The sequence below is a fragment of the Biomphalaria glabrata genome, chromosome 10 (genome assembly GCF_947242115.1).
Source record: "Biomphalaria glabrata chromosome 10, xgBioGlab47.1, whole genome shotgun sequence".
NCBI lineage: Eukaryota > Metazoa > Mollusca > Gastropoda > Planorbidae > Biomphalaria > Biomphalaria glabrata.
The window spans coordinates 1,862,980-1,878,748 of NC_074720.1; the positions used below are offsets into that span (position 1 = coordinate 1,862,980).

Consider the following 15,769-nt stretch of genomic DNA (forward strand, 5'->3'; position numbering starts at 1 on the left):
ATGTATACGCCCACACACACACAATTATACATAAACACAAAATGAACTACAATGTAACACACCCGTAGGGAAAAGGGCCAAGTTCAGAAAAGAAACTGAGACGGAGTAGGTCGAAGGTCACACAGGATTGAATGAACAAGATCTAGATCTGCATCAACACAACCATTTGCAATCCTAACTGGCAAGTAGAGGCAAGTGGGCCTAAAACTTTTAAAACGTAATAAAAAAGGGAAGGCAACAATAAAGACCACTTTAGTTGAGAACAATAAAAGGGGAAGAAAGAGAAGGGGTGATGAATAGAACATGCCGGGAGCGTGTGTCAAGGGAAATAACTCGATAATGTCCGCGTTGAAACGGAGACGTGATTATGGGGAATGGGTAGCAAGCGCGATTTTTTCCAAGGCTAAACAATGAATGCTGTTATTGGGTTACCATAAATTTCACCACATTCTAACACCGTATTAACATTTCGATTTATATCAAGTGATTTTTTTTTCTATTGTAAAATAGTAAGAGAATATGATATCCCGCCAAAATTTGTCCTGAGTTTGCGACACCTCTCAGCAACTCTAGCTGCTGTGTAAGGACGGACAATGGAATAACGGAGTTCTACATCAAGATGGGCGTGATACAAGAGTGTATCTTATATCCATTACTTTTGCCGCTTGCCATTGACTATGTCATAACAAAAAAAGAGAAGAAAAAAAACAAACACAATGACTCAGGCTGTATTTGGTATCCCATGCCGTGAGCCAAACCGAATGACAGACCTGAACTTTGCAGACAATATAGCATTACTCGGGAATACAATGAAATGTATACAAAAGATGGCGGAGAACCTAGAAACGAAAACACACAAAATCGACCTCCGGATAAATCTAGATAAAACCAAGCTATGCGTCAACCTGTACCCCCGTCAACAATGGGCATACAAAGCTTGAACTAATAGAAAAGTTCCCATATCTAGGCCGAGCTACCACACGCAATGGAGATAAATAATAAGATGTCGAATGTCAGGTAGGAAAGGCATATCCGGGCAAACAAATGAATTAGTCTGAAGTTTGAGTTTTTGGCACATCGGCACAATTTAGGCCATGTCGTGCCCGTAATCCTTCAAGGATTACTCTCCCTTCATATCACCAGAGTTACTCCCTCAATACAACCATCTGAAATTGTCATATAGAGTTGTGCGTCGCACTTGGAACCCTAAGGCCAGCGAGATACAATACAATACAGCCAGCGGCCACCTACGCTATCGTGGCATCCCTAAAGACTCAACGTGGCCCTGCAGCAATGGCTGCGAGGGATCCTAGGAATAACACGTCACCAATAGAAGTTCTTTCTGGCACGGGCACTCGTCCACCAAGTGCAGTGGTGTGCCCATCGTATGAGATTTGGCACATTCCTAGACGAGAAGAAACACGTTGACCAAAAGCCAGACAGAACAAGGAAGCCGAAAAGAGAAAACAAGGCCGTGCGTCAACCATGGCGTTGCAGCTTCTTGGAAGACCTCAAATCTGTCGAGCACCATCTGGGAAGAGGCTGTGGAGGTCGCCAATGAGCGCTCTCTGGGACTGCCCAACGACGCAGCAGGACTTAAGTCTTAAGTGAAGTGAGTTGGGGTTGAAAGCTAAACTTTATAATACTGTTATAACCCCGCCATGCACACCGCCATCCAAGACAGTGCAGAAGGTGCGCACTATTAGTGACCAGACTAGGAAGGATGTTGACATTAGGGAAGAGAGAACGATTTCCGCCCAAGTCTAGAGCCGAGATGAAGATGCCTTGTTCAAGGCAGATGCCCCTTTGTGTTTGTCATGTCTTCATGTAAATAAACATCCATGTTGCCTCCCTTCAGTTTTTACAATATGAATGAAATTTCTGTCAAAACGATGACATAATGCCCATAATTTTTATGAATCGGGGAGATACATATAAACAAGATATATTCTCGAATCGGGGCAGTTACGCTATTCAAATGCAAATAATTTCAAACACAGTAAAATAAATTAGTGACTGGGTCTATACGCTTCCCGAAAAAACAGTGAAAATATTTATTTAAAAATTCCTCTTCATTTCAAATAACGCAACAAAACAGTGGAGTTAGTTCAACAAGCGTCTTAGAAACTCAACTTTACTAAGCCCTTATTTAAAGTTGTAGGCCTACAAAGTTCTGCGAAAAAAAAAAAAATGATTATAAATAATCCATACTCAAGGAGTTGGGGTGGGGAGGGGAAGGCTATGCCTCACCAGACGTGTTAAGAATGATATAATCTAGAGGTGTGGTTTGCAAACTATTATTTATTGCTTACTCTAGTGCAGAGACGTACTATTCACATTTCTACTGCTTCAAACGCGTATGTTCCATTTCTCCATGCCGAGTTCATCCCTTTCAATGCAAATCTTAAAGAAAAGACACAACTAAATAATTGACAGCAGCTAATACAAGACTTAAGGCTGTCTTTGACTTGCAGCACCAATCTGCTAGTAGACAACTGAACCGCTGTAGTCGTATTGTATATAATATTCTAACTTGTAAAACTTGAAATAACTTGTAAAACTTCTTTAATTAAGAAAACTAAATATAGTTGGGTTTCTTTTTTTCCAATATAGACCAATTCAACTTGAAATAAATGTTATAGACTTCAGTAATTATATAAAATGGTATTTTGAACCAAAACTCACTACAAAAACAGGTGTTTACAGTCTGAAGCCGTCTGCTTTTCTCAAGACAGCTTACGGCAATGCCGCTTATCTTGCGTCATTCACAGTGCATAGCCACCAACCAATCGCGAACTTCTTCGCACCGTCTTCATAGAAACACACACATACACACTCCATAACATCTGCCATATGACTGGACACATAGAGAACCGGTGTTGACACGACGCACAGACAACAAGACCTGGCGCACTTGACACAGAGCAGTGGTGTGGCTAAGAATGTTACGACATGTGGCACGGGCGAAGGCTCGCATTTAACTCTTTCCCTCCGTAATTATTTTTGCACATTCAGACGCAATTCTCCCTGTTGCGCATTACTATTTCACTGCCATATTATGACTAAGCTTCAATAGCTTTGTTCTTTGTGATCAGATAAATATTTTTTTTGGTATAGAATTAACGGGAAATGCATGCTTCTTCTATATAACATAAAGTAAAGTTTTTTTTTTAATTAAACATTAATTTAATTTAATGAGGTCAAATCAACGATGGTGTGAAGAAACAAGTCCTTTTAAGTTTAATGTGCCTTTTCATTGTGTAACATTTCAACATAACATATATACACGGCAACGTTATATACAGATCTCCAACTTCACTCGCTGACTTTCTCTCTTCTTGTTTACACACTCGTCACTTGCCCCAAGTCCCCCTAACTCTCCGATACCCCAACACTTGACCGTGTGTCACGGTTGACCACACAGTAACCGTGTCACCACAGATGGTAACGTCGATTGGGAGAGAAAGAGTTAAAAAATTAAGTCCAATGATGATGGGGGGTTATTCTTCATATACAGAATTACGTTCTGGATACGAAGAGCAAGACACTAAATGGAAACACAAGCTACCAATAGAACTCACTCGATCAGTGTTTCCCAAACTGTGTTCAGCGGAACCCTAAGTGTTCCTCGAGGCCTGAACTACTGGAATAATGAAACAGTAGACCATCACGTGAATTAATCTCTCTCTAAAATAAACAAGCAAAGCGTCCCGCTAAATACTCGAATGTGCGAAGTGTCCCGCTAAATACTCGAATGTGCAAAGTGTCCCGCTAGATACTCGAATGTGCGAAGTGTCCCGCTAGATACTCGAATGTGCGAAGTGTCCCGCTAAATACCCGAATGTGCAAAGCATCCCGCTAAATACTCGAATGTGCGAAGTGTCCCGCTAAATACTCGAATGTGCGAAGCGTCCCACTAAATACTCGAAAGTGCCAAGAGTTCCGTTAAGGAAAAGGTTTGGGAACCACTGCACAAGATGAACACAATTTGATTCTAGTTGAAGAGATGGCAGTAATGAATTTAGTTTATCACTCCTTGTTTGCAAAGAGTACCCAAGCACTACAAAAGAAAATGTAGAAGTATTTTACAATAAAACCAGTTCAGCATTGGGTTGGAGAGTATTTCTACATTTGGTTTACATTATGTTTAAAAACCCTGTTAGAGTAGGCCTACTCCACAGAAACATACAACGATAAACAAACTTCATTTCTGTCATCTACTCAATTATAATGACTGTATGTTAATTAAAATCCTTCGCGCACATCAAGTGTTATCTTGTGCCTTGTACCCATAACATGATTCATACATCGGCCTGTTATTTACTGTTATGACGTGATTAGGAATTAGTTATTTGTTTCGGGAATAGGGTAAAGTTTTACTTAGCGACGATGACGTAAAGTTGGTTAAAAAACAAGAACGCTCTAAGTGACGCTAAAAGAAGACGCTTCTTGTAGAGCAGTAGAATAGACATACAGATTTACGGACATAGCTGACATCGGACGATTCCCTTCTTGATTATTAAATATATTTGTAGACCAACATCAGCGTCGACTACATATTTTGATTGTTTCGGCCTTTCGCCGGTGTTACTGAAGTAGTTTGAGTTCAGTGTTACTTCCAGTCAGACGTAGATCTACACTAATTATATTTCCAAGAATCAACACCGCGCGGAAGCCTTAACATTACTTTCTAAAATTAGATGTGTATTTTCATTCGTCTAATTGGTTTGTTGCTTTCAATAGCCCATGATTAAGTAAGAGGGGTTGCAGTAGTTCGTATAATTACAAGGCCCCATCAGTGACTGGCTACCCTGGACACTCAAACAAAATAAGGATGTCACGTGATTTTAAGACACCAATAATATTCATAAGAAGAAACAGGATTTCAAACGTCCAAATCTAGATTCGACTTTTCATGAAAAAAAAATAAAACAAACAATTTCCTACAAACAATGTCACTGAAGTGCAACTATCTTACAAACAATGTCATGAAGTGCAACTATCTTACAAACAATGTCACTGAAGTGCAACTATCTTACAAACAATGTCACTGAAGTGCAACTATCTTACAAACAATGTCACTGAAGTGCAACTATCTTACAAACAATGTCACTGAAGTGCAACTATCTTACAAACAATGTCACTCAAGTGCAACTATCTTACAAACAATGTCACTGAAGTGCAACTATCTTACAAACAATGTCACTGAAGTGCAACTATCTTACAAACAATGTCACTGAAGTGCAACTATCTTACAAACAATGTCACTGAAGTGCAACTATCTTACAAACAATGTCACTGAAGTGCAACTATCTTACAAACAATGTCACTGAAGTGCAACTATCTTACAAACAATGTCACTGAAGTGCAACTATCTTACAAACAATGTCACTGAAGTGCAACTATCTTACAAACAATGTCACTGAAGTGCAACTATCTTACAAACAATGTCACTGAAGTGCAACTATCTTACAAACAATGTCACTGAAGTGCAACTATCTTACAAACAATGTCACTGAAGTGCAACTATCTTACAAACAATGTCACTGAGGGGCAACTATCTTACAAACAATGTCACTGAAGTGCAACTATCTTACAAACAATGTCACTGAAGTGCAACTATCTTACAAACAATGTCACTGAAGTGCAACTATCTTACAAACAATGTCACTGAAGTGCAACTATCTTACAAACAATGTCACTGAAGTGCAACTATCTTACAAACAATGTCACTGAAGTGCAACTATCTTACAAACAATGTCACTGAAGTGCAACTATCTTACAAACAATGTCACTGAAGTGCAACTATCTTACAAACAATGTCACTGAGGGGCAACTATCTTACAAACAATGTCACTGAAGTGCAACTATCTTACAAACAATGTCACTGAAGTGCAACTATCTTACAAACAATGTCACTGAAGTGCAACTATCTTACAAACAATGTCACTGAAGTGCAACTATCTTACAAACAATGTCACTGAAGTGCAACTATCTTACAAACAATGTCACTGAAGTGCAACTATCTTACAAACAATGTCACTGAAGTGCAACTATCTTACAAACAATGTCACTGAGGGGCAACTATCTTACAAACAATGTCACTGAAGTGCAACTATCTTACAAACAATGTCACTGAAGTGCAACTATCTTACAAACAATGTCACTGAGGGGCAACTATCTTACAAACAATGTCACTGAAGTGCAACTATCTTACAAACAATGCCACTGAAGTGCAACTATCTTACAAACAATGTCACTGAGGTGCAACTATCTTACAAACAATGTTACTACAAACAATGTTACTGAAGTGCAACTATCTTACAAACAATGTCACTGAAGTGCAACTATCTTATAAACAATGTCACTGAAGTGCAACTATCTTACAAACAATGTTACTTAAGTGCAACTATCTAACAAACAATGTTACTGAAGTGCAACTATCTTACAACTTAAAAAAAATGAAAACCGACGTCTGGGGTGTAAGGAACGGTGTACGAAAAACGAAACCATTGACGTAGCTAGGGTGGGGAGGAGGGTGGGGGGGATTGGACAATCCCCCCTGGCCCATACTTGACGGGGGACTTCAAAATTAGTTTGAGTTTTTGGCACATCGGTACAATATAGGCCATGTTTCAAAATTATAACGTCATGTAACAATGCAGGGGACCCTCCGGGCCCCAAGATGATCTTGGCTACGCCATTGAACGAAACAATAATGATAACAGCTAAAGGCGTGATGACAACTAACCCCAAAGACATCTACGATGACAACTTACTTCAGAGACATGATGACAACTAACTTCAAAGACATATATGATGACCGCTAACCTCAAAGAAATATATGATGACAGCTAACCTTCAAAAAATATATGATGACAGCTAACCTCAAAAAAATATATGATGACAGCTAACCTTAAAAAAATATATGATGACAACTAACATACTTAACATCTATGGTCTTGAATATAACCGACACCTTATAACATACATGTTACCACTTTACCAGCCTTTATTTGCTACTTTAACAAGAGATCGCAGTGGAACGAATCGGGGCCTCGGTGGTGCCATACAATGACAATCAGCTCATGTGTAAGAAAAGAAAAAGAAAGCAACTGTAGTCGTTTGCAGCACATAAGTTTACTGGCGGGAAGCTGGCTGAATGACAGAGCACTTCCGCCAGGAAGAGGTAATGTATTGCGGCGACAGACATGACAATGTGTTCACAAGGAAACAACGATTCATCACTAGGCAACAGGCTACATTTATAGTGCACGGAAATCAGCAGGTCACGTGTGTGTGTCTGAAGAAATCACAACGATGTGATTGTGATGCGACTGCTAAAAGGTCAAGGCCAACTTGAGTGTTATTTATTAGAATGTCACATTACACGGGGCATACCTCTAAAACTATTTCGATTTGGATTCCTCACATTGAAGAAAAGCTCCACTAAATTTAGAAAGCCTTCAGGATAGAAGACTTAAAAGTAAAGTAGCATTTATGCATAAAACACTGAACCATAATCTTCAAATACAAAAACAAAATTTAATAAAATACTCACAAAGACACAAAAATAATGCCACATTTCTCATTCCATATGCTATGACAAATTTGTACAAATGCTCCTTCTTCCCTAGTGCGATTAGAGCATGGAATGGGTTGCCTGAGCCAGCCAGGAAAACCAGTGACTTGGCAGAATTTAGGTCATTGGTTAAAATGCATGACTGAATGCAATCATCTTCTTTTTTGAAGTAACGTCTATATTATATAAGATAAGAATAGCTCACAAACACTCATATAGATTAGTGTGAGCTGCACGAATCATTCAATTCGGGCGTTTAATGAGAGAGAGAGAGAAAACGAGAGAGTCTCAGAGAAAGAGTAGTAAAGTACTGCTCAGACCTAGCGACCTACAGGGCAGATAATGTAAAGGTCATCTGTTTCTAGGGTTAACAAGTGAGTCATGTGGCCAGCAGAACGACCAACTCGTGTCAGATACCCGTTAGAGCCGGGCGGGCGGCTCAAGGGCGTCCTAAAAAATCCAAAATCCCAGTCTCCACCGAGATTCTAACCCGAGACCCCCTCGGTCCGAAACCAAGCCCCCCTGCGTGATAGTAAATGTTAAGTGTTTTATGTGACCCGTAACGTTATTGTAACCCAGTAACCCACATTGCTGACACGTGGAAAGAATGCACTTAAAGAAAAAAAAAAAGGGGGGGGGGGAATAATGAAAACCTTATAGGCCTATATATAGCAACGATCAAGAAAGAATAAGGTCAGCATTTACACAGACAAGAAAAGAGTTTTTAGTGTCTACTGGCATACTATTCTCTCCTACTTAAAGTAAAAACCTACCGGAATTATTTATAGACTGAACACAGTTCTTATTGAGTTTCCACGCGTGTAATTGAGTGTAACATTGAGTGTGACGTAACTGTATAAAAACATACAAAACATTTTTTTTTTTTTGTTTAACTTTGAAATGGTCCAAATCAGTGGTCAAATGTAGTACGTTAATGGACCTCATTCACCAATCGTAAACAAACAACATTTAGCCACGTGATTCTCTATCTCTATACAAATTACGACCTAATTTTAATACTCAGAGGCTGTCACGTGACAGTTTTTTCCCGTTGTTTTATCAATATTATCACGTGACTAAATGCTGTTTGTTTACGATTGGTGAATGAGGTCCATTGTGCGTATGTGTTTAGACAACCATAATGCTACACCAGGGCCGGCCTTAGACAACTGGAGGCCCTCGGCAAAGTGAACTTGGTGGCCCCAAATGAAGCAATTTATTTAAAACCTAGTGTACTCCAACAATAACATTGGGCCCAAGTTTATGCTCTTTCTTCTCCAAAAAAAATGTTTTGAGCCTTGTGCGAGGCCACCACTAATTGGAGGCCTCTGTGGCTGCCTATTTCGCCTGAGCCTAAGGCCAGGCCCCCCCCCCACACACACACAGATTTAGGTCTGGGAATATACCCAGCAAACTTCCCTGATACCTTGCATGTGCAGAAAATATGTCTCTTTTTAGAAATAAATCAATGACAGAATTAAGAGTTTTGTCTACAACCAGAAACAAAAGTCTGTTTTGAAAAAGGCAGACACCTTTATGTATCTAGGAAGTGCAATGAAATGCCAAAATTGACTTCAAGGCAGAAGTAAAGCTTCTAGAACTGCACTAGACCATGAACCTATTGGTTGGTACATTTTGAACGTTGTAGAGTAATTGAGTAATCTGTTAGTTTTTTGCAGCAATCAACCATGCTTTGCAATTGTAGCCACAATGTTTGTTATACATTTGAATGCATAAGATAGAACTAAGTTTGAACACCAAAGGCCAGAACATAATATTGAATCAATAATCTCAAAAAGGGTTTGCCAAGTGAGTGAGACGTTGAATAGTTCAGGAAACATTCTCAGGGACAACTGTCTGGTTAGGGAAACATTAAACAAGTACAATGTGAGCTAGAGACAATTACATTCAAATTTAGGGTGGTCACTAAAGTTCAGTTTTATTTTTCGAAATTTGACCAACTCTGGGAATCAAAAAGGACTAACCTTTTTTTTTTGTTATGTAATTAGTGGTATTGATTTTTTTGTTTAATTCACAAGATGGAACCTTCTGAAATGGGAGCCACACAAATCAATAATGATAACCCATCGCTGTAACCAAAAAAACTCATAATCAACTACTTGTTTTATTTTGATAAAAAAAAAAAAATCTTCATTCCAGTAAGCATTTAGCAACTAAGCTGTACAATGTAAACTTAAAACCCAGGCAGGTTTCACTGAGCCAATAAAATTATTTAGAAAAAAAGAAACCAAGTATTTGTAGTCAAAAGAAACCTAAATTCTGTGTGTTTACAACAACAAAAAACTCAGTGAAAGCCGAAACAACACCCATACTCTAGACCAGTGGTCTTTAACGGGGGCGCTGGGAGCCAAAGGGGTGGTAGGGGGGGCGCTGCGCACAATAGGGGGCAGTAAGGAGGCGCTGGGCATAAAAGGGGAAAAAAGAACTAAAGGTGCACTGAAACAAAACAAATAAAAAATTTCCTCAAAATTAAAGCTGGCAAACTAAAGATAGACAAAATATAGATAGTTTGCTTCTAATTTAAGAACAGAAACAATGTTAGAAATTGAGTTCGGGAATTCCATTTTCTATTTTTAAATTCTTACTCTGTTATTGTAATCTGTGGGAATCTATTGTCCTTAGATCTTGCGTGCCTAAATGTTTATGATTTGATAAACAAACTAGGTAATACGCTTTCTGATTATAGTTTTATTTATCTACATATGCTAATATATTGATATGTAAATGTTAATTAAAAAAAAAAAAAAATTAAAGCTAACATTAAAATTGAATAATTTTAACCTTTTTTTAAAACAAAAACATTGACAAAGTGTAAAGAAGTATTTTTATGAGTTCTAGTGGACTACCACTAGATAAAAGTAGTCCAATGTTCTACTTTGAATAATTGCATTTTCAGATGAGGTTATGAAACCGAATCGGCTTCACAAACATAGGGCAATATCCAAAAATAATTTAAGAATATTCATGAACAATTATAAAAATCTACTATTCAAACAATATTAAAATAAAAATTAAAAAAAAAAAAAACAACAACGGCAAAGCAGGATATGTTTTAGTGGCCTCTTAGAAAAATGCATAGAGCTTTTTTTTAAAGTCTTATGATACTGTTTGAAAATTGATTAAAACTAAATTAAAAAATTTTCAAAACATGTCTGTGACAAAAAAAAAAAGACTGCTTTTGTTAGCGATGAAATATATTTTCAAAACTGTTTAGTTATGTAACTTATGACGACATATAGGGAACCATCTAACTCAAATGAATGAAACCATCCTCCGGCTGCAAGGAAATATAAGATTTACAAAATTATGTCTTCAGAAAAAAGAATGGTACAACATGGCGCCTGAGTGGATCTTTATAGCGCTTATGGGGGGGGGGGGGGGGGGGGGAGGGGGACCTCTGTAACGCCGTCCTCCTCTAAGCTCGCCTTTGGCATGCAGTCACCACCCATGCAGGATAACTGTAATTGACAGCATAAAAATTAATTAATAAATGACACTTGGTTCAAATTTGCCTTCTTACGCTTCTTTATAAGTGTTTTTCTTCGAGGGGGGCACTGGCGGATTTTTTTAAAGAAACAATACGAAAAGGGGGCAGTAGGCCAAAAAAAGGTTGAAGACCACTACTCTAGACTTTAAATTGTTTTGTGTTGCAGATCTTATCTTATATAATACAGATGTTACTTCAAAAAAGAAGATGATCTTATCATATATGTACATCTTCAATCGGAGACACACACACACAAATTTCAGTATCTCATTACTTCTAAATTTCTGTTGCTAGGGCTGTCTGCAATTTTAAGCTTTAATCCTTTTTATTAGAAATGTATTATAAGTTTAGTAAATTATTTTTTAAAACAGGCATTGTGGATGCACACTTTAGGTGACTGCTAGTGAATGTGCAATTATGAGGACATAAATTCAAAGGGAGACTAGTGTAGATATTAACTGATAACGTTAAACAGACAGTTGAGGTTAGGGTTTCAAAGAAGTAACATCTTTTATAGTTACTAAGACTAGACTGTTCCCATTCTGGATTAAACGTTTATATTCTACATACACCTAATGATTTTTTTTTACTGTGTCTTAATCCGTGTGCCTATTACTATGAACTCAAGAGAAGTACTATGCATATAGAGACATGCAACCAATCTTCTGATCAGTACAAATTCTACCGACTCAGATTAGAAACCTTTTACAGCATCTGCAAATAATAATTTTAAAAAATAAATGTAACGGTTTCGTTTTATGTATCATTATTGTATTATGTTATCAGAGATTACTAAGTTCTGTGTCTCTATTGATATATACATATCATGCTCATTATTTCCATATTACCTTATTTTTGAATCAGTTGTCGTGCCATAGAAATTTCAACACAAAATCCTTAGACTGGAAGTTTAGTTAATATTATCATTCATCCACTAAATCTTTATACTTTAATTGATAATTTGAAGTACAATATGTAGACAGTGACAATGGAGTGATTTAAATATTTAGAAAAGTAATTAAGCACCTACAGATTCTGAATCTAGTCTAATGCCATTCTTATCCAACTTCAACTAGATGATCTAGATCTATAAATCTAGAAATTGGTAGCTAGAGAAAATCAAAGATTAGGCAACAAAATCTAGGTATACATCTTAAATTTGAATTTATAATACAGATTTAGGGTATACATTCTGCACTTTAAGTAATCTAGAGCTAATAAAAAAATTAAATGATCTAATAATAATCTATGATGATGAGATGGCATAATGTTCCTCACAGAGAATCTGTTCTACTTAAATATTCATTTGCCTAGTATAACAGACAGCATAAAGTCATTAAGTAGACATAGACTGACCTAGAATCTAGCTCTAGATCCATGCACAACCACGCATTTGTTAAAATAAGTAGAGATCTAAATCTATAGTCTATTGATCTAGAAAAAAAAACTTAAATCTAATCTAAATTAACATAAATTCCAATTTGGCTGACTCTGTGTAAACATATATATTAAATATAATAGAATCTATTTATATAAAGACTTTCACAAGACTGTGACAAGAGATATATATATTTTTATAGATAGACCTTATCTTATATGAAACAGACATTACTTCAAAAAAGAAGATGATTACGTCCTACGCGTCATGCATTTAGTCATGCATATTAACCAATGACCTAAACTCTGCCAAGTTACTGCTTTTCCTGGCTAGCTCAGGCAACCCATTCCATACTCTAATAGTGCTAAGGAAGAACCTGGAGCTTTTGTACAAATTTGTCCTAGCACTAGAACCTACTAGAATCTAGTCTTGACTCTTTGTCTTTGAAATAAAACCATTGATGATTGAAATTGAAGGGCTAAAGGCAAAGGTTAGGAACTCACTCACCATTGATTTATGACAGACAAGCTTCACTACATTCAAGAAGAAGAAGAACATTAAGAATTAAGACCTTAAAGTCTATCAGTTTAAAACCTTTTTAGAATAGTTTGTCATTTTAGCTCTCCTGTTTAGTGTTTATTTTATGTTTGTAATAGTGTTGTAATGTGACTAGGTAGTAATGTAAATGTTATCACAGTTTCACAGCGCCTGCGGGACTTGAGTTTTGACTTGAGCCTACAATGGCTACATTAGTGATTTAGTATCATTTAGTCACGTCATGTTGGTTAACAGCACTCTTTTAATCTAATTGACACTAGTGACTAGATTTAAGTTAATATTAATATAGATCTAGAATCTAAATATTACTAGATTTACTAGATCTAGTCATCTACATCTCTAGTATGTATGATCTAGAATCAAGTAAACTATGCTGAACTGCAATCACAACACACAGACACATACCACAATGACAGTCAGACAGTAGTCTGTGCTAAGTCTAAGTCACAGACACAATGTCCTCATCATCAATCAATTCAATCATTATTCAATGTCAATGTTATAGTAATAGTTATATAATTATTCATTGATTTATAAAATTTATTGTTATATTATAAATTATATTATAATATTATTATTTATTTTATATCATTATTATATGTAAATTATAAATATTGAAAAGTATAGACATAGATCTAGATTAGATCGTGATCAAATTAAAATTAATAAGTGAGCTGAGTGACAATGTTAATATGTTCAGTAATGACAACAGACCACAGAATGAATGAGCTAAATTGGGAGGAAAATAAAATCAACAAAACTTTGTTTACAGTGGGAGTTGTCAACACTACATACCTAATCGATCAACCATCTTGAAAGAATGAGTCACAAATATGGCCAGATTTTTTTAGTAAAACAAAGTTGGTACGTAGATCTAGATTGTGTATTTGTGTATATCAATATCTAGGACCGATCGAGGTCAAATTATAAAAAAAAAAAAAAGTATAGACTATAATGTCAGAAATTCCTAAATTCCTTTTTTTTTTTTGGTTGCCTTTTTTTTTAAAGTTCATCTTCTAATATTTCTATAATCAAAATTAGTAATATATATATATATATTATATATATAACTTATCGACTAATTAAAATATACACGATACCTAACCAAAAAAAAATATTCGAGAGGTGAAACCCCAAACAATTTTACTATCCCTATGAGATCTTTTCTTTATAGGCATAGAGCAGTGATGCCCAAAATACGGCCCGCGACGTGGTTTCATCCGACCCGCAGAAAAGTCGACACAAAGTGAAGAAAATCCCCCTCTTTTTTTTTAAGTTGAAAAAGTATCTTGAAGTACGTTAGGGCCTCTCTTTTTCTCTGATGGATTGGTACAATGACCTTTAACATTAGTACTTGTACGTTATGACATGGAAGACCTGAAGAAACTCTGAATTTAGAATAAACAAGAAAAAGTGAAGGGATCTTTAATTTTTGTGAAACGTGACGATAAGCCAACATATTTGATTTATAAAGAAAGTTTGGCTGTTTTAAAAAGGAACAACATATACACGGCATTATAAAACAAATTTGTCGTCATTCTTGGTTTGAATCTCAGATAAAAAAAGATTGTTAAACTACGCCTAGAGATTGGAGGACAAACGAGAGAAGAAAATGATTTGTTGGTAAGCTAGATACAATGTCGCTCACATTTTAAGTAGAGGCGCGTAAAAAAAAAGGATACATTTCAGATATATCCCATTAATTAACGTAAGCTACTAGATCCAGAGGTTTCGAATAAAAATTTTCAGGTCAATTTTATTTCGTTTTCGAACCTTTTCGGTCATGTGGCCCGCGACACGAGTGACGGAAAGTGAAATGGCCCGCGGGTCGAATTAAGTTGGGCATCATTGGTGTAGACTATATGGAGAGCTCCCTGATTTGGAAACCACTGCGCAGTTCATCTCATGTATTGGTCTAGTCATATGAACACTCCAACATAACAATGAGAACGATGAAGAAGAAGAACTGGTGTAGAGTTTAATAATGTATCGAAAGTAGTTAGCTATATAAATAATGTATTAGATGACTTTGAAACTATCTGATAAACGCAATTTCTAAATTACTACATTATAACACTTGGAATAGGGAACAAATTCGTGTTACCAAATAATAATAATAATAATAATAATAATCTTTATTATCCGTAAGGAAATTTGTCTTACATGAAGACTCTCAATCAACGAACTTTTTGTTTGTGATTCAATTTCACTCCTCGACATATTTTAGGTATATGGACTACAATTTACAAATACAACTCTTCATCTTCCGTTATTTAACAAGGTCATGGAGGCGCATTGGCTGAGTGGTTAAGCGCTTGTCTTCCTAATCTGGGGTGTTGGGTTCGAATCTCGATGAAGACAGGGATTTTCAATTTCGGGAATTTGAGGATGCCCCTGAGTCCACCCAACTCGAAAGGGGACCTGACTTTAGTTGGGGAAAGTAAAGGCGGTTGGTCGTGCTGGCCACGTGCCACCCTACTTGTTAACAGTTGGCCAAAAAAAAACCATACTACACTGGTACGACAAAGTAGAAAACACCAAACTCTGGGAGATGAGTGGGCAGAAAAATATAGAAGTGCAGATCTTAGAGAGGAAGTGGAGATGGATTGGTCACACCCTTAGAAAAGATACCAGCAACAGAGCTAGGCAGGCCTTAGAGTGGAACCCCCCAGGGAACAAGACTTTGGGGCAATCAACAGACCTTCATCAACAGATGCCTGAGAAATATCCTAAAAATACACTG

General features: G+C 36.7%; 1 protein-coding gene across 1 annotated transcript in view; it reads right to left on the minus strand.

Moving 5' to 3' along the window:
• LOC106073454 (pleckstrin homology domain-containing family F member 2-like) overlaps positions 1-13,913 on the minus strand; it is a 33,807-nt gene extending 19,894 nt beyond the window's left edge. Inside the window, exon 1 of the mRNA XM_056043959.1 lies at positions 13,822-13,913. Coding sequence (XP_055899934.1) covers positions 13,822-13,837 — 16 coding nt within the window. The 5' untranslated portion in view covers positions 13,838-13,913. The remainder of the gene's footprint in view (positions 1-13,821) is intronic.
• Between the last annotated feature and the right edge of the window lie 1,856 nt (positions 13,914-15,769).